The sequence below is a fragment of the Taeniopygia guttata genome, chromosome 6 (genome assembly GCF_048771995.1).
Source record: "Taeniopygia guttata chromosome 6, bTaeGut7.mat, whole genome shotgun sequence".
Classification (NCBI taxonomy): Eukaryota; Metazoa; Chordata; class Aves; order Passeriformes; family Estrildidae; genus Taeniopygia; species Taeniopygia guttata.
Genome location: NC_133031.1, coordinates 20,379,740 through 20,398,096, shown reverse-complemented (window position 1 = coordinate 20,398,096; position 18,357 = coordinate 20,379,740). Strand labels below are relative to the sequence as shown.

Genomic DNA, 18,357 nt, shown 5'->3' with positions numbered 1-18,357 from the left:
ATGATAGAATTTATTTTGAATACTATTTTTCTTGGATTGTTTCCATAGCAGGATGGGTTCAAATTGTGTATTGTATTAAATGTTTCGATAGATGCAAGTTCAATTGCATTTTGTCAGAAAGAAGAAAAATGTCGTTCATTTTCCTGCCTGAGACTCCTATCAGATGCTTATTACATTCTTTGCATTAGGCATGATAAATAGGGATGGATTGTTCCATCCATACACTACAGCTTCCAGCAGTTAAAAAGAACCAAAAACAAACACAAACCCCACCACAGACCCAAAAATTCAGGCCCTTGCTTTTATCTGCAGATTTCATCCTTTACCATTATTTCTATCTAATACCTTTTATCTGCTCTGAGCAGATAATGAATTTATATAATTTTTTAATACATAGATGTTTCAGCTGCACAGCATTCTGTTGGTAGAAGAAAAAATGCTGCTGCTTTTATATTTTTAATCAACAACACACACAGAATCAGAAAAACTGAACAAAACAAAGCCAAGGAACTCACTAACTGCCATCTGATCACTTTATTGGGTCCCATCTAGCTTATGGCTTTATCAGAAATAGTAAATAATTAATCACTAGTGCTTTTTGTGGGTGTGGGTTTTGATTCGATTTTTAATCAACCTTTGCTACTTCTCCCTCCTGGTCTTTCCAGACGAAAGGTCCTAATACTTAGTCTCCTTACAAAAAAAAGACAAGATGCCCTTTTATGCACTGCTTCCTTTTGTATTTTTGATCTTTTTATGGTTGTAATTTTAGGATTGAGTTAACAGCTCTTTATATGATATTTAGTGTAATTATTCAGTGAATTTATGTGATGACATATGGATAGATTTTTGTGTTCAGAGCTCCTTTGCTAACTGTTAATAATATTTCATTTTTGTGAGCATGGAACTAATTTCTAAGAAATCATCAGCAGTCCCTCCATGGTATCATCTTAAAAGTGGCTGATTTGGAGCCTATCATTGTGTCTGCATAATCAAGTGTCTTTGTCTTTCCCCCTTTCAGTTGTGTCATTTCACTTCTTTAATTTGAACTTCATCTGCCATCTTTTCCTCAATCATGGGATCCAAGTCTTTTCAGCACTGCTATGCTGTTCATTTTTTATTTTCTTTTAATTTTGTATGTCATTATTATGTTTTTTGCTCATATTCCTCCCTAGAGGACCTGATCAGCAGAAGTTGTAGTGTTGCCCCTATTATCAAATGCCACTGATAACCTTCCTTCATTGTGAAAAGTGGCTACAGACTTGCTTTTTTTTTTTTGGCAATTTGACTCTTTTCAGTCAGGATGATTCTCTTTCAGTGTTCTCTTTGCTTTCAGCTTCTTTACAGTGTTGCCTTGTGGCATGGAGTTCAAGCAGCATTGTACAGGGCTATCAAAGCATGGAGAGTTGCAGCAGGGAACCACAGAGGAGGAGACAGGCTGCTTACTAAACTAATACTTCTGAGTTGCTGTGAAAAAGTTCTTAACATCTTTGTTCTGGGGGCAGGCCTCTTAAAAACTGATGTGATCCATAGAATTTGGTGGAGAAATGTGAATTAATGTGTTAAATATTCTTCATTTCACAGTGTCAAAGCAGAATTTCTCCAACACCTGAAGTAAATTATTTTGTAATTTTAGAGAATGAAAACTTCACTTAGTTGCTTTGCATACTATTAAAAAGGAAAACATGCAGTCTCACTTCAAGTAAGCTAATCTTCAGATAGCTTCCTCTTGGGGAAAAAAACCCGAATGCTATCACTCTGCTAAATAATCTAGACACCTAAATTGCCTTTGGGAGACATACTCTGACTTACAGCAAGCCTGATTAATCAAATCCTCAAATAAGAGCTAAATAAACAGTTGAATATGATATTTTTTGTGGAGCTTGTATGTATTAGATTAGGGTTATGTTAAAGCTCACTTTTAGGTTGACAGAATCAATTTATGCCCTGAAGCATGACTTTTGATAAGTTTTTCCCAATGATTGCAGCTTTAATATTGTGTTGAAAATGACTTGCATATGTGCAGGAAAAAATGAGGCTGGGGAATAAATGAAATATTCTGTCTGCAAAACTTCAAAGCAAATTTGCTTGCACAAAATTGGCAGTGGGGTAGAAAAATTCCATAGTCTGGAACCATTTGGCCACAGACCCTTTGAAATGGCCTGTCCTAGGCACAGCAGAACTGCATAAAGGAAATGATCTCCTGGTTTATACTTTTCTTAGAACATATAAGTTTGCATCTGAGCAAGCTGCCTTGCAAAAATATGTGCAGGTTTTTTATTGTGTTATTGATATAGATTTCCCTATTCAATTATATTGGTAAATACTGTGAATATGCTATATTAAAGCTATACTATAGCTTTCTGCTGCAGGGTAGTTGAACAATTTAACAAGACCCCACAGAGTGAAAGAGGGCATGTCTTTTCCAGGATGCTGTAATTTAATTAGCTTAAATAAGTATGTCACCACCATCTCTTCAGCAGTTTAAGGTTTCTGCTTTGAAAGTTTCAGCAGTGGACAATTTAAAAGTAAATTGACACTACTCCCTTAGTTCAGATCAGAAATTTAGGCAAGTTTCCATTAATACAGTTTTTCACCTTGTCAACTCAAGGAATGTTTGAAACACAGTTGAAATTTGCATGCTGGTCTACACTGTTATTCTAATAGATATGACTAGTACTTTTAGATTCAAAATCTGCAGTAATTTTTATACTCTGTGTTAGGTATTGCTTCTGGTAACACTACCTTTGTTTTTATATTTTATATTCAGAAAAAATCGTATGCATGTGAAATTGAAATGTGGATTCTAATCAGTTTTATCTGTGGCATTACAGGAAATAATTTAGTCGCATATTTGTCCCTCTTTTGTCTGAAGCTGCTTAAGACACAAAACTGCCTTATCCAAGGATGCAGGGTGCTCTTGGCCATGTTCCATAGCAGCATTTTGAAATTTAAGAAGTTCTTATTTTCATTCATAAATTCCTGAGCATGAGTGCATGCTGATGTGACTGCAGAGCCTGAAGAGATAGATGGCTGAAGGGAAATGGTTCCAGTGAAGTTTGTGCTGCTGTGTTTGCTGGAGGGCAGTCAGGGCTGCTCCTCGCTCAGGCAGCGCAGGCCAGTGGATGGGTTCGGTGGCTGGGATGGGCTCTCCAGCACTCCAGTGGGGATGTCCCCTGGGCTGTGACACAGAAATGGCCCTGGACCTGGCACAGCTGTGGCTGTAGCACAGGAATTGCTGCAGAGCCAAGTGTTGGGCTTTATGGAGCTGGATCAAAGTAGAGGGGTAACCCTTGCTAATTCTAGCCCCTGTGCAGCCTTTTTGGCAAACTTTTGCAGAAGACTCTCGAAGATACATTCCTAGGGCTCTTCAGGACTCCTGTAAAAGCTTTTATCTCCAGATGTGGCCTCCCACTGAATCTTCTAGACCAGTTCTAGTGTCTGGTGAGCATCATCTGGTACAGCAATGCAAAATGCAAGTGCTATTTTGTGCATAACAGGCAGAACTGGCCTTAGTAAGATAGTTGGGGGCATTGTTTAAACACCACACAGAACTGCTTACTGCAGCGATGTACATACAAGTAAGGATAGTCTGTGGCTTTCTCACTGGCAACCTAGTGCTGATGGTTCAAAAAGTCTCAATTTCCTGTGACAACTGAGTTCAAATGAGCTTTGAAACAAAGGAATGCCATACATATCAAGTAGTATTATGTTGGCCTCATTTAACTTGCTTTTTGAAAATGGAGTCACAGTCCTGATAATAGATAATGAAAGATGCTCCTTCTCATCTCTAATGTAATCCTTGTCACATACCCTTTAGAGGTTCTCCATCTGAATTTAATAATCACAGTGATCTCTGGAAACTTGCTTCATTTAACATGCAAGGGGGGAAGGATGTCTTCAGTGCAGCCATATAAAATTAAAAATACCAAACACCACCTCCAAAACACTCATAATCTGAGTCATGTTGTGAAGGTTGTGACATTTATTCAATATTTTAAATAAAAATTGATCATCTATGATAATAGCCTCTCACTTTCTTTGAAATAAAACTCTGCACCTCCCTGCTTTTGCAATGTCTCTTACTTAGCAATCACTAACTGCAATATTTTTTGACTTTTCAGTTTGAAGTATTTAAATGTAACCTAAAATTCCCGTTTAACTTTATAGTAGAGGCAGAGGTACATGCTAAATGAGGCAAATAATGTAGCTGAATATAATTTCTCTTGTATGTTTTTCAAATTCAATTTTACAGAATATCGATAAGGTGGTGTTTGTTGGCAACTTTCTCAGAATTAATATGATTTCTATGAAGGTGCTAGCATATGCTATGGATTATTGGTCCAAGGGACAGCTAAAAGCTCTGTTTTTGGAACACGAGGTAAGGAAATATGTGTTAAACTTGTATTTGTAAGTACAAAATTCTTGTAGTTCTTTTTGGTGAACTTGAAAGGGGAGAAATGCCATTGCTTTGAATTGAACACACAAGCTAAGTTCTTCATAAATGTTGCTTAGTTTACAAATTCATTTGAAAGTACTACTTGTTAACTCCTTGGTTTTATCACTAATCTCATGACATGTGTTGTTAAACATTGCCCATTTATCATCTTTGCTTTCTGACCCTGATAGCAACAATATTCATTTGTGTGGGCTGGTATAAGAGAACCTCAAGTATAATTCATTTTTTAAGCATAATTTTGAGGTGACTACCAGCTGGACAGGTCCATAGTGGAAACTGCCCTGCCTCAGTACAGCATCATTATTGTGGTTTAGTAATTTATTTTTTTTTATATAATTTTGGAGAACTACAAAGACTTTTTCCAGTATCAGGCCCTTTCTTCTATCTAAGGATGATTTTACTAAATTATATTTTAGAGAGCGCAAATATTTGGCAGGGCTGACATTCTTTTAGTTGCCTTAACAGAACTGAAAACTTTGTGTTCATGTTATGTCTTATTTTGGAATTTGATTGGTTTTGGTTTTATTTTGCCTTTGTTCAAAGGGTTATTTTGGAGCTGTTGGGGCTCTTCTAGAAATGCTTAAAATGACAGACGATCAGTGATGAAGCTGTCTGAAGAGATTCCTACTGCAGATGCTACTGGGTAAGAGTGAAAGCCACTACAAGGATGGAAATGAAGCCATTATGGTAGTTCTACCTGCTGGATTTGTAAATAATTTAAAATCCTTTTAACTGATCTTTAATTTCTGAGTTTTGACCTTATATTTCAGAATTCATACTGGGAATTATGAGATTTTTTTTTTCTGTACACTGTATTTTATAGGGGAAAAATGTGCAAAGTGGCCAAACATACAGATTTTATGGATTTATTTTAAAAAATGGATACTGTTTAATGTAGGACCTGTGATATGAGGCATCTGCTTTTCTTCTGGGGTTTACTGATTTGTGTGGTAATTTTAACTTCATTTAGTAATCACTCTAGGAGATTTTTTTTATCTTATTTTCATGACGTTTCATGATTTGTTCTTGGTTTCAAATGAAACTACAAAGCTGATGCATTTTACTGTGAAAACTAGTCATTGATTTTCTTGCCTTTCCTTTCCTCATTAGATGAGATACTTTAACATCTCTCTGCACCCCCCCCAAAAAAAAAAAATAAATTTGAAAATCATTCTGTGGCTAGATGCATTTCTTCAAAGGACTGTGAGGAAGCTTCTTAGCAATAGGGGGTTTAAGATTGTAATTTTTCAGTGGTCATGAATTACAACAGGGAGAGACTGCCAACTGGTTCTGCAGGGCTGATTCTTCTTTATAATAAAAAAATCTAAAGAAGTTGTGAACTAACATTTTAATTATTGACACTAAAATGAGAATCTGTTTCTGAATAAATCCTCTGATCAACATGAAGAGTTCTGTAGTAAAGATGTTATTCGCACTTGGTATTAGATGGGAAAGGGAGATTATCTTCAGTTATTTTTCTGTAGTCTGCAAATTTTAACTTGTTCTTAATTGAAAACAACTGATAACATCATTATTAAAAGCCTAATTACTAAAATTAGAAAAATACTGACTAAACTATTTTCTGCTTTTAAACTAGTGTTAACTTCCTCTCCAGGACACTAAAATTTGAGTGTTTATTCCAAGACAGTATTTTCTACCTTTTCGGATTTGTGAACCTCTCTGGATTTGTTTTCCCAAGTTGAATTGAGATCCCTTTGAAATCCATGTACTTAGGTTGCTGCAGAGCATGTATAAACTTGGTTTCCTCAGACACCTTGAGGGCTCACATATGAGAGGCTGAAAAACAATTCATAAATTATTTTGTCTTGCGAGACTGTATGTGATGTCATATAATGTAAATGACTCATCAGAGGGACAGTATAAAATTCACTATATTTTTGGAAGGGGTATATTTCACTTTTTTAATGATTAACTTACTTATCTCCCAAATGTTGAAAGATGGTAATATTAACTGAAGTGTTAACTTGTGTGATGGAAATAAAGACCACTACTGTTTTGACAGTTTTAATGTATCTGTGGAATTCATTTCTTGAAAGTAATGACATACATAGCACTTTTCTTGTGAGATACATAGCACTTTTTTGTGCCATACATGGCTATTTATTTCTGTGATAATGGTTTGGTTCTTGACATGTTTTTACTCTTCATAACAAAGCTTTATTCTTTGAAGCCTCTTGCCTGCTTGAAGTTGACTTTAAAGGGCTGTAAACAAAAATAGGAGATAATATTAGCACATTGAAGTTGATAATTTCTGTAATATTGAGTTTGAGATAAGTGCAGATGATTCTGCTCAGTGCCTCTATTTTTTTAATAAAGAAAAGAAAACTTTGATTAAGGTTATTGGCTATGTTTTGCCTGCGAATAAAGATTCACTTGTACACTGTTTTGGTTTTTTAAGGAAAATTTGAGAATGTTAGTAGGTAATTGTGCTTCTTATGCTAACCAGTAGAGGGAAGCACGACTTCAGCAACATAACTGCTTGTTTCAGAGAAAGATCCTGTCTTTCTCTCCATTGTCTGTTTTTGAAGGGGATTTGGCATGGGAATGTCTGTCACTTTGGTGTTCTTGCATTCTTCACATTTGGAATTGTGAAGGAAGACTATAATGATAAGTAAACAAATAGGAAAAATCTGAAAAACCTGCTGTTCTTTTAAGATTGAAGTCCTCTCCAAAAAACAAACTCAAAACCCAAAAAATCCACATAAATTGAAAAAATCCTAGCACACCATTCAGGGAAATATATAAGGACTTTTAATGCACAAATTGAGGCTGTGTGGTTGAAGAAGAAAAGCACAATCGTGGTAGCCCTGAAGTTTGCCCTAAGATTCTAGGTACTGTCAGGTAAGTTGATCACAGTTCTAAGAGAAACACAAATAGAACTTTACCTTAAAAATCTGATTTGAAATTTAAAGCGTTTAATAGGTGAATTTCTGTAGTTAAAGAATGAGAAAAAGTATTCTGAATTGTAGATTACATAAATGAGTACACCTGATTGGGAAAAAATATTAGCAGACTTTAACTAGGATAGAGAGTTGTGGAAAGTCACAAAGTAGGAAAAACTAGAGGAAAGTAGCACTGTATGTTCAATTCTTCCCTTCCTGAGGGAGAAAAGCTTAATTTCTTTGTTTCCTTGAAATCTACAGTTTACTACTTTTTCCTGTTTCCCCGTCAGTACCATCATATGAATCTGCTAGTACTGGAACTTCCTTCTTTACCTTCAGACTTTGCCTGCCTCTACTAATGCCAGCTCTTGGTTTTCTCCTTCATGACTCCCTTCTGTAATTAAGGTATTGGAAAAATGACAGTGTGGTTGATTTCTGGCACTGTTACAATATTTTTGTCACAGAGGAGTCCTTTGGGGCATTTCTGAGAGCATTGGTGTTGAATTTTTCTGCTTGCGTTTGGTATCCATTTGCTGTCTACAGTCACCTGTTGGAAGTGGTTTCCCAAGGTTCCCAACTTCATCCAGAGATACCTAAAGAGTCTGAAAACATTCTTGCTCAACTACACAGATAAACCTCTCCTATAACTGGTACAAACTGGAAGTTTGTGCAAGCAAAGTTCAACTCCAGCACTATCCAAGAGTATTACTGAGAATCTAGAAATATCCAGATTCTTGGATTTTCTTGTTGGATTCTTTCTTGTTTTGGAAATGGTGAAGTTGAAGAAGCAGATTTCCCTAAGGGAGATCAGTGAGTCTGCAGATTTAGTATGTGTTGAAAGTACTGATATAAATTAAAGAGACCAAGCTTTGTTAATCTAGCTTCTCTTTCTGAAATATGGTAAGGTAATTATTCAGGTAAGTTGGAGCAGACTGAGTCAGACTCATCACTCTCAATTTTCATAGTCTATTCTTTTGCACTTGAATATTTGTTCTTGAATCACATGCTACTCTCCTCATTCTCTCCCCACCACCAGCAAGACAGCCCAGTTTTAAATGGTTTTGACAAAAAAAGTCTAATTACATCCCATAGGAAGAAAGGTCTGTGTTCTAAAGTTAGATTTTTTGGACAAAAGTATTGGGGAGAAATCCCTAATGCTGTATGAAGAGTGAGAAACAACTAAGAGAATTTAATTTATCAGATTTGATGGAGAAGGCTAGCATGGGGGCAGTACAAGAATCTGACTTCTAGGACAAGTAGGGTGCTTGGAGTTCATTCCAACCTCAGCAAAGCTGTCCTGGTGTTTTACTGTTATCAGCACTTCTGTTCCCATTAGACTGTCACAAGATACTTGCAAGTGATTTTTGGCAGGACACAGCAGAACTTTAGAGATGGGAGAGCCATATGGGGTTGAACTGATGACAGAATAAACATACATGATTGTTTCCACTCAGATGAGGAGTTCTACTGGGTTCTGTTTTTAAAGTACAAGGTGTCTTTGAATTTGGAATGAAATGAAACACAGGCTATGAAAAAGTCTCTTTTGTGTCTTGGTACCTGGAATGAAGGTGGGTAAACAGCATGAAACGGCATCATGTTTTACTTAAAACAATGTGTCATTCCCTGTTCTTAAGTGCTTTTGCTTATTTTGTTGTGATGATCAGGGGACTTCTACCTTCAGAAGCGTCGTTCCAAGTTGACAACTTTGTAGTTTTCCAGGTGTTTGAGTAGGTGACCCATTCATTTTTTTTCAAACTTAAAAGTTTGTGCAAATCTGGGCATTTAATACAAAGCAGAATTTGCCCTTTAGCAGATGCTGAGGTACCAAAGCAGCCTTGGCAGTGCACATACAGAGTAGGGTTTACCCGTTACCAGGATTCCCATTTATGCCCATCCATGAAGATGTGGTCTCAGCTAACCATGTTACCACTTTCTCATACAATATGTTAGGAATTTTTTTTCCAAAATGGCATGCTTTTTTGGGTTTAAAATCTTTGGTGAGATGAACTTTTCCTTGCAAGGGAGTACAGATTTTCTGTTGCATCCTCAAAAGCATCTGGGAGCAATGCTTACATTAAGTCTCATAATGGGCAGGCACTGGTTTGATAATGCATTTTGTCACAACAGACATATCAGAGCTTCAAGCAACAAGGTGGTGTGACCACTGGTGTGCTGTGACTTGCTCAGGGGATTTGTTTTGCATTAATGTTAACAAATTGCACAAAACCAAAACAGCTGGTCTCAGCTTGTTGGAGTTTTTAATGCAGGTGCTAAGTAAGAGTGGAAGAGGAAATACCTGTGTTTCAGTAAGGATGAAGAAATTAGTATCTCAAGCCCATAGGAAAGATTCTGACCAGAATGCTTTCCTACAAGCTTTTAAAACAGCTGCATCAGTTAGGAGACTGCAATGGAAATATTCCCATGTGAGACAGTAAACCATTACAAAGCTGTAGATGTAATTCTGAGTTGGGATAGTGGTGTTATCTATATCTGCCCCCTCTCTCCTCCCACTGGCACTGCCCCACTGACATGCTGGCTGCCAGCAGGAGGCAATGGAGGCAGCCCAGCCAAGGTGGTCTGTGAACATCTGCTTTGTGGAATGCAGTCCTGTAGTGTGGACAAGGCAACTGAAGCTATGAGAGGCTTCTCTGAAAAGACTGGAAGGCTTCACCTGGAGATAAAGCCTTGTTTTTGGTATTGATTTGAACAGTGAGAACACTCTCTTCTTTTGAAAATTGCTCTTTTTTTAGATTTTTAAATTTAACTGAAATAATGCATATTAATTGAAAACCCCTAAACAAATAAAGTTTCGTATTTTCACAGGCTGTCTAAATGAATCACAAAATGCTGAGTGTACTTTAAAAAAATTTAATTCCTTTTAGTAGAATTGTTTTGTTTTTTGAGCACCTCACCCCTACTGCTATTTGAATAAGTAAGCAAAAACATGCTGTTCCTATGTCCTAAGCATGGAGCATGCTGTTACCCAGCTAGCTTTCAGCATATTGCACTTGGCTACAAAAGGCTGTGCACAAAAAAATCCAGAAGTATTTACAAGATAAACCAAAACCACTCCCAAATTCCCAGTGTTTGTCACTTCTGTTTTAGCTTAGAAAATAAGTTTTCTCTTCAATTATAGGACATTTGTAACTTCTCTCCAGCAGGTTTGCCTGTGCAGTGTAGTGGCCCCAAAGCATCATTGGTTTACCTCTTAAAAGGGAGAAAAGCAGTGCAAGGAAAGCTAAAGCTGCTTCCTGATGGTGTCTGCGGGCTGACCTGTAACACACTTCACACCTTTTACAGCTAAGGCAGAAAACATTCAGGAACTAACTTTCCTCTCCACGCGTTGCTCTCATCACGTAAGAAATTGTATAAAAAAATTTAAGCAGAAAAGGCACCAAACCCTGCAGTGTAATTCACCTTTTATTCATTGGACAAACCATAGAGGTCAGCTTAGTTTTAGTCAAGGAGACTCCTTTTTTCAATTTCTAATCTTTTCCTCCTCAATTTGGAGCTTGATTTTTTTTATTTTTTTAAGGTGCCATGCAACATATCTCTCTGTATTCCAGCTCTCCTACCTGAAAGGCAATTATAGGCCTTTATGAGGTTTTTGTGAACATCTGGTTCACAGCATTATGGGAATTTGCTTAAAGCTTTGTTTTATGTACATGACTATAAAGTTCTAAGACATGAAGTCTGGCATGATAAGCCCCTTGATCAGTCTAGGAGCAGAAGAGCTGTTCCTAATACAGCTCCTACTATTAATACTTCTAATACTTCCTAATACTCCTACTCCCTCTGGAGTCCATTGACTAAGGGCATGAAACACTGTAAAAGTTTGTCCTGTGTGGAGATTGTTATGCCATTCAAATATCTTTATTTACAAAAGTGTAAGAACTGGCTCTTCCTTTTCTAGCCTACTGCCTTAGAGACCCACCGGAGGAGAGCAGGTAATTCAAAGTCAGTTCCCTTTCAGTCCCTGAGCATCCCACTTCCCCTGCTGTGCTAGAAAGCAGCGGTGTATGACTGGCAACTCAGTAAAGGGAAATTTGGGACACACACAAAAAGGCAGAACAGCAGAGAACTTTTTAAAAACACAAACAAGAAAACACTGATGCAAGCTTGAATCAGAAATCTGTCAATGAAGTTTGTGTTGCCAGTTCCAAAGTCGGCAGCCCTGGCTGGAGAGCACTGAGGTGTGGAATGCTGAGCCCTGGCAGTGCTGGGATGGCAGCAGCCTTGCAGCCACGTGGCTGATACTGAAATGCAAGGCCATGGATAATCAATGGTGTAATATTTACCAAAATATTGAGCTACTCAGAGCAGATAGGTTCTTTTAGTTAACTCTGGTTTAGGCCTGTGTCTGTACATGCATAACTCACAGAGAAAAAAGCAAATGAATGGGGGGAAAAAATATACCAAGCACAGGTGGAGAAAAATTATCTGTAGGATTCTGTGTTGCATAAGTACCCCTGGAACTAATCTGGTACATCTCCAAAGAAAACAGAAATCTTTGATGCTTGTAACTTTCTGTGTGGAACGACAATAGTTTCTGTGTTTGTTAACTCTGTAAATGTTTGCTGTAGATACTATCAATGGGAATATTTTATTTAAAGTAATGGATTAAAATTTAAACCAAAGAAGCTTCTCCCCCAGCCTGTGAACACAACAAATACAACAATTAGGTAGTAAAAACTGAATTGAAAGTAGTCCTAGGTATTAAGCTGTGTATTTTACAGTTGAGCTGGAGCAAAAACTTGCTCAGGGGCACAATATACCCCAGGCTGGGTAGGAACTCTCTCTGAAAGCCCCAGCAGCAGCAACCACCAGCCAGAAGTTTGTCTGAGGTGCAGAAAATTCTTGCCAAAGGACTTGTTTTCTGTGTTGTGGAGGTGTGAAGAATTGATGGTGGTGTGCCATCTTCTTTTACTTGGTTTTGTGCACTGATTTGTGAACAGGATGAAGACCACCTGCACTGCTTTCAGGCCTCGATCCCGAGTTCGCCCTTCTTTACCTTGTGCACTTCCCCAAGAGCTGCTACAGGCAGGGGTGTTGATGATGAGCAGGACAAGCTGCCAACACCATTTCTTCTGAGAGCACAGCAAGCCATACTTGTCACCTAGAACAAAAACATGATGCACTGAAACGTTGTAGAACGATGAAAATGGTTAGGTATCCTCAGACTGGAGAGATGCTACAGCCTATATTTGGTGTCAGATTCCTGTATGGATTGAAACAGCCTGAGCTTCTGGTGAATACGGAACTGGAATAGCTGTGCAAAGACTTGGTTCCAAGTAAGACTAATACAAATTTATTATTCCCATGCTGTGAAAAATTCCAATGTCTAATTAAGTTTTTCTTCTGATGTGAAATTTCAAAATGTCCACATTTCATTTCATTTTCTCCACCAAAATAAAGTCTGCTAGCAAGGAAACCTAGCAGGCTGCCAAAAGCAAGTCATTTGGAATATAAGTTTTTTAAAAGCTTCTGCATTTCTACAGCCAAATGTTGTTAAATTATGTTTCCATAGGACATTTTTAGTGATGAATCTGTGTTATCCAGTGAAAAAATGATTGCACTTGCTAGCTGGAATGCAGCTCTTTTAAAATACGTGCATATAAATGTGTCCAGAAATCTTCCAGTGTGTGCTTGGAGCAAGGACTTCCGTGACACGTGGATTAAAGATTTGAAATGTGGAAGTTAGTAATCAGTAAAAGGAGATGAATCATCCTCTTGTTCAACTAAGTATTGATCTGCCTATACTTATTTTATATTGAGAAAGAGAGGATGCTTCTGCCAAAATTTCTCAATATTCTGAAGATGATACACTCTGTAGGTAGCAAGGCATACCCTCATCTAGTTTAGATTGTCATTAGAAACTGCCTGGTTTTAAATGCATCTTTTGGTCTTATGCCGAATGATGGTCTTCTGTTCCAGGAATTGCTAGTGTCCATGAAAAAGTGAGGAGAACATTACATACCCTCTTTCTTCTTTCCCAGGCTACATATACGAATTACACAGCCACATATTTTTAGGAACGCATCAGAGTCTTTTGATCTCTTGCTAAAATCTTGTGTGTCAGTAAGAACAGAGCTTGCCTTCACCTCCAGAAAGGAGCCTCAGCTCTCAAGGCATGGGTACTTTACCTTCTTGCCTTGGAATTGGCAAAATTTGGACTATAGACACAGAGAGGGGGCTGAAGAGACCACAGGGACTTGTAATTTCCCTAGTCTTTGACTTAATTTTTTAGAGATGCCAGGGAACATGGGTTCCTTTGGCTATAGAATGCCAAAGGTTGTAGATCCAAACGTTAGTGAGCCGATCTGGAAATGTTCCTCTGAGCACGCCATTGCAGCCTGTCCCTGTACATTGGCTGGCTGCAAGTGCAGGGCTGATTGGCTCCCAGGGAGATGGGAGAGGAGGGCAGTGAGGTTTTCAGTGTCTAACAGGCATTTGTATATAAAGGTTCAAATTTAGAACGTTCATTGTGTAGGAAGGCCATTCATCCACTGTTTCATGACACCTAACCAGTCTCCAAACTACAAAAACTTTTCTTTTACATGTTGAATTCTATGGTGTTATACTTCACTTTTGTAGTTTGCAAAGTGTGAAAGAGTGTAAAGGAATTATTCTTGTTTGCACAAGAACCAAACCAAAAAAAGCCCTTGCCCAGTTGTGTTTTCTTTGCCTGGTCAGGCACTCCAGGTGAGGGTGTGTGCTCCTTTCCTATCTTGATTGCAGTTCTAGGGAAAGCAACATTCATTGTCTTGCCATTTTGGAAGGATTAAGGCTATGACTTCTTTTGTTCCCTGGTCATTTATGTGGTGTCAGCAGTTGAAACTTGCATGAGAGAAATCAGTGTGAAAAGAAGGCCTGTCATGAATGTGTGAACACATGTGTAACCCAAACTCTGGTATTTCTATTAGTGTTAGAGTTTTGATCCAAGAACCAAATGAAGTAATGCATTTCAATTTGGTGATAGCTAGCTTCTGACACTTCGGTGCTTAAAATTAATTTATATAAAAATTAATTAGCACAGAAGTGTTTTAAAGTTGTTGTTGTAGTGCCGAGGGCAGGTCAGCAGAGCGTGAGAGGTTTTTCTGCCTGTCTGAGTTTCCCTGGCATGTACAATGCACAATGTGTTGTAGTGCTCTGACAATATCCTTTCCACACCACAGAGAAGCATTACCTGTTGTTGAGCCAGATGTCAAAATGTCAGTAGCCAACACAGATAACCACTGCTGTTCCCCTTGCTGATGGGGAGTTGTCACAGGGGTGCTGCCAACCAGACTTGCAGAGGAAGTTCGCTGCAATGTTGAGATTCCCAATCTCTTGATCAGCAGCTTAATGCCAGACCTTGTTCAGAATTTTATCTTGCAGTGTTAAGCAGCTCAAATAAAGCCTGCTGCAATTATGTTACCAGGCTATTTTGGCAAAGTAAATCTTCCAATTTTTCCAAAAAATTACAGTTTAATACAGGTAAGATTAAAAATCTTTCCAAAATATTAAAGAACCATAAAAAAAAGATGGCGGGGGGAGGGAGGCGGGAGGGAAATTAAAACCTCAACAAGAAAGTAAGAGCTGCAAGGTAAGAGCTTTTCTGTTCAAGAACAAGTTTTTATCAGCCACATGCATGGTGGGGAAAACCTAGACCTTTTTTCTTGGACTGCTGTGGGCCACATGCCACAGGGGCATGTGTATTGGTGCTAGGGAAGATGTGCATAGGTGGTGTGCAGCTTCATGCCACAATGTGCAGAAAGAGAGGGAAGATCAGTCTCTCCTGGCTCTCTTGTGCTGCTGTATGGCACAGAGTAGTTCTAAAGTCATCTAGAAAGCGAAGTCTTTTCCAATTAATAATCTGCTCTGAAGCTGTCATGCTTACCCAAATCATGTATGCTTGAACTTATCCTGAAGACCTGCAAAGCAAACAGCTCCCTGCCACCCTCCACGCTCCTGGCAGCTTTGCACTTGCTCTTTATAGCCGCACTGAAAGGCAGCAAGGTCCTGGGGAAAGACAAGGATCAAGCAACTCTTTTCTGGAAACAAGAAGGGTAAGAAAAAAAATCTCATTTTATCTCATGGAAAGTGTCACAGGATGTTTAGTGTCATTTCTGAGCAAAGACCTGCTGCTTTCCAGATCTTGCCCAAAAACACATGCAGTATTCAGCAGGCCACTTAGTTTATCTTTCTTGGATAAACAGAAGGCTGCTGGAATTTGAAACTTGTTCCAAGAGTCTAGGGTCCAAATCGGTGAGTCCTTCCCCCTGGTCTGGGGTTTTGGACTGTGTTTGAAAATTTAAAAACTGCCAAACAGCAGCATGATCCCTAATGGGCAGGAAGGACTGGTAGGTGTGAGAAAGGACCATCCTTATGTACAAGTTCTGGTGTTATTTCCACTCTTGAATGTTGCCTGACTTGGGAACCATTCAAAATAACTTACAAAAAACCTGAAAGCACTGATCCACAAATCCCAGTACTGACTTTGCCTCGATGGGAAGAAAGGAAAAAATCCCTCTTAATGCGGTGAAAGCTCCCGTGGCACTGCTGAGACGCGCTTTTTGGTGCTGGTGAAGGTGCCACGAAGGAGGGACTCCGGCTGCCGCCAATAACAGTGAACGGAGCCGGGCGAGTGCACGCTCGGCGGGGCCCCGCTGCGGGGAGGGGCAGCCAGCGGCCAGGTGGGCGAGCGGGGCGGCCGGGCAAACCCGCGGGGACGGGGCAGAGCCGAAAGCGAGCAGCCGCTGGCTGCCCCTGCACCGGGACGGGGCAGAGCCGAAAGGGAGCAGCCGCTTCCCTGTTCCCGCACCGGGGACCGCGGGCTCACCATCCCGGCCCGCGGAGCCACCGCCCCCCGGGCAGTGCACGGGCGGCCGCGGGCTCCTCCCGGGCGCAGCCTGCAGCCTGCAGGTAGGGCGTGGGGCTGCGGGCCCGGCGGCAGCGAGGGGGACAGAGCGGGGACAGAGCGGGGACAGAGCGGGGACAGAGGGCCGGGCGGGCAGCGCGGCTCCCCGGCGGTGCGGCTGCAGCCGAGTCGCTTTCGTGCCCTGCCTGTGTCGTGAGCCTTACAACTGCGGAAACATGAAAAAAAATCAATAAAACGCCAGTATTTAATGACAGAACTGTATATACGTGCATATATATATATATATGTACGTATGTATGTATGTATGTATAAGCTGTTGGTAGGTAAGATGCTAGTCAGATAAACAGCGTTTAAGGATAAACAGCGGTTCAAGTTGCTGGATGGTACGAGGAAGCTCAGGTATGTTTTATTTCTGTTGCATACGCAGAACAAACGTACCTGTTCCGAGGCAGGTGTGAGCGGCAGTGCTGCGCCCTGTGCCGTCCCCGTGCGTGCGGACGCGCGGCTGTCACCGGGATGCCCGCGCACGGCTTTGTGTTTGTGTTTTTGTTTGTGTGTGTGTTTGTTTGTGTGTTTGTTTGTGTGTATTTGTGTGTGTTTGTGCGTGTTTCTGTTCGCGTGTTTGTGTGTGCTCACGGCTCCCCAAAGCGCTCCGAAACCCGAGGCACAGGCTGCTCCATGCCGCTGCAGAGCTGCCCTCTGGCCTGCCGCAGGCACAGTGAGCTGGGGAGTAGCTAAATCACAGCGATCCGTGTCCTGGTCAGCCTGGATATTTCTTCTGGGATATTAACACAGTGTATTTCCAGGAGGATTCTTGTAGGACAACCAGGTGTGCAGTAATAGACTCGGGCTAAGTTGTATGTGTCTTGTAGGAAATTGTGTGTTTACACAGGCTGACTAAATTCAGGGAATCGATTCAATGAAAAAAAGAAGCCAAAAGATACAGTGAGTATTATTTTTATTTTGAACTTTCTGATTATTTGCCCGTCATGTATCGACCTATTCTAAATGAGCGGCAAATTATCAGAAAGTTGTTAATTAGGTATTTGGGAGGAAATTGGTTTTTTGTGATAGGATTCTGACTGAATTGATTTCATTAAGTTAACAAGCTGGTTGGCACAGCTGAGTCTGTTGTTGTAAATCCACTCCTACAATGGCAATGAGGAAACGTTTCTGTTAGTGCTGGGAAGCTGGAGGATAACATGAAACTTAATGAAGTGAAACAGGATTGCATTTTCCTCAGAGTGATTCTATTATGCCTCATTTAGGGCAATGTTATTGCTCACCTCAAATCATTAGCTGTTAACTGTCTTTGTATTTTTGTTAGTGCTATATATCTCATAATTTGTTCTTGTTTAATATTTTTTTTTTCAGTTGCATTGTATTTAATGTTTACTTTTCCATTTTTTGCAGCAGTGTAACAGAAGCTGTATTTTAATGGAAGGTTTCTCTGGGCTTCCCTAAGGGCTTTCCAAATTAATTACTTTAAAATTCAATCATTAACTTTTGCCTTCACCTGAAGGTAGAAAGTGATGATGAAAAACAATATAGCCCAATGTGTAATTTGATTTTACAAGGCTTTATCAGAATTGATTCAGCTGATATGTAAACAGGGGAAACCTCAGGAACTTTCTTTTTGCCCCAGCTTGCACATTCCCTTCAGCTTCAAGCTGTGCACCGTTCACCTGAGAGCTGCCTTGCTGCAGCCCAGGCTCGGCACTGGCTGGATTTGCTGAGCTGGTTCTTGTCTGCAGCTGCGAGGAAGGGACGAGGACACCCCCAGGGATCCCTTCCGGATCCATATTCCCAGGCCAAGGTCCAACAGCCCGGGCACAGGGGGGGAAGATTTTTCAGATGCTTTGGTGCAAACACAATTGCTTCCTGAGGGAGAGATTTGGCATGTGTTTCCTGAGAGAACCGTGCTTGCGTAAGCAGCCCCCTGCCACCCTCTGAGCCGGACTAGCACAACTGTTTGTGGGGCTCTTGGGGGGGCTGCACTGGGTTCAAAAGCACCTTTTCTTCCTTTTTTTTCTTAACTTTTTACCCTGATCTATCTGACTGTGTGGCTGCTGTGTCAAGGGCTGAGAAGGTGGCCTGAAAGGAAGGAACACGTGGCAGTGAGCAGGAGGTAAGGGCTG

General features: G+C 40.1%; 2 protein-coding genes, 1 long non-coding RNA gene and 1 other non-coding gene across 10 annotated transcripts in view; 3 read left to right on the top strand and 1 right to left on the bottom strand.

Moving 5' to 3' along the window:
* Positions 1–6,489, top strand: part of PANK1 (pantothenate kinase 1) — a 40,656-nt gene extending 34,167 nt beyond the window's left edge. For all 3 annotated transcript variants that reach the window (XM_072931104.1, XM_030276057.4, XM_030276058.4), the window contains 2 exons: positions 4,253–4,378; positions 5,000–6,489. In XM_072931104.1, coding sequence (XP_072787205.1) covers positions 4,253–4,378; positions 5,000–5,059 — 186 coding nt within the window. In that variant the 3' untranslated portion in view covers positions 5,060–6,489. The remainder of the gene's footprint in view (positions 1–4,252; positions 4,379–4,999) is intronic.
* On the top strand, positions 1,329–1,401 carry MIR107 (microRNA mir-107). Its single transcript, NR_049081.1, has one exon. It is a non-coding gene; the product is annotated as a microRNA mir-107 (primary transcript).
* Positions 6,468–16,876, bottom strand: LOC140684442 (uncharacterized). The gene is made up of 3 exons (XR_012056709.1): positions 16,658–16,876; positions 12,371–12,475; positions 6,468–6,679 (listed from the first exon to the last, which is right to left on the bottom strand). It is a non-coding gene; the product is annotated as an uncharacterized lncRNA (long non-coding RNA).
* The window catches only part of SLC16A12 (solute carrier family 16 member 12), a 41,396-nt gene continuing 29,715 nt past the window's right edge, over positions 6,677–18,357 (top strand). For 2 of the 5 annotated variants that reach the window (XM_030276052.4, XM_072931098.1), the window contains exon 1: positions 16,895–18,347. The gene's annotated coding sequence lies outside the window, so the exon portion shown is untranslated. Of the gene's footprint in view, positions 16,035–16,060; positions 16,619–16,894; positions 18,348–18,357 lie in introns of those variants that run through there. The other 3 variants (XM_072931103.1, XM_072931102.1, XM_072931101.1) reach the window with 3 other exon arrangements.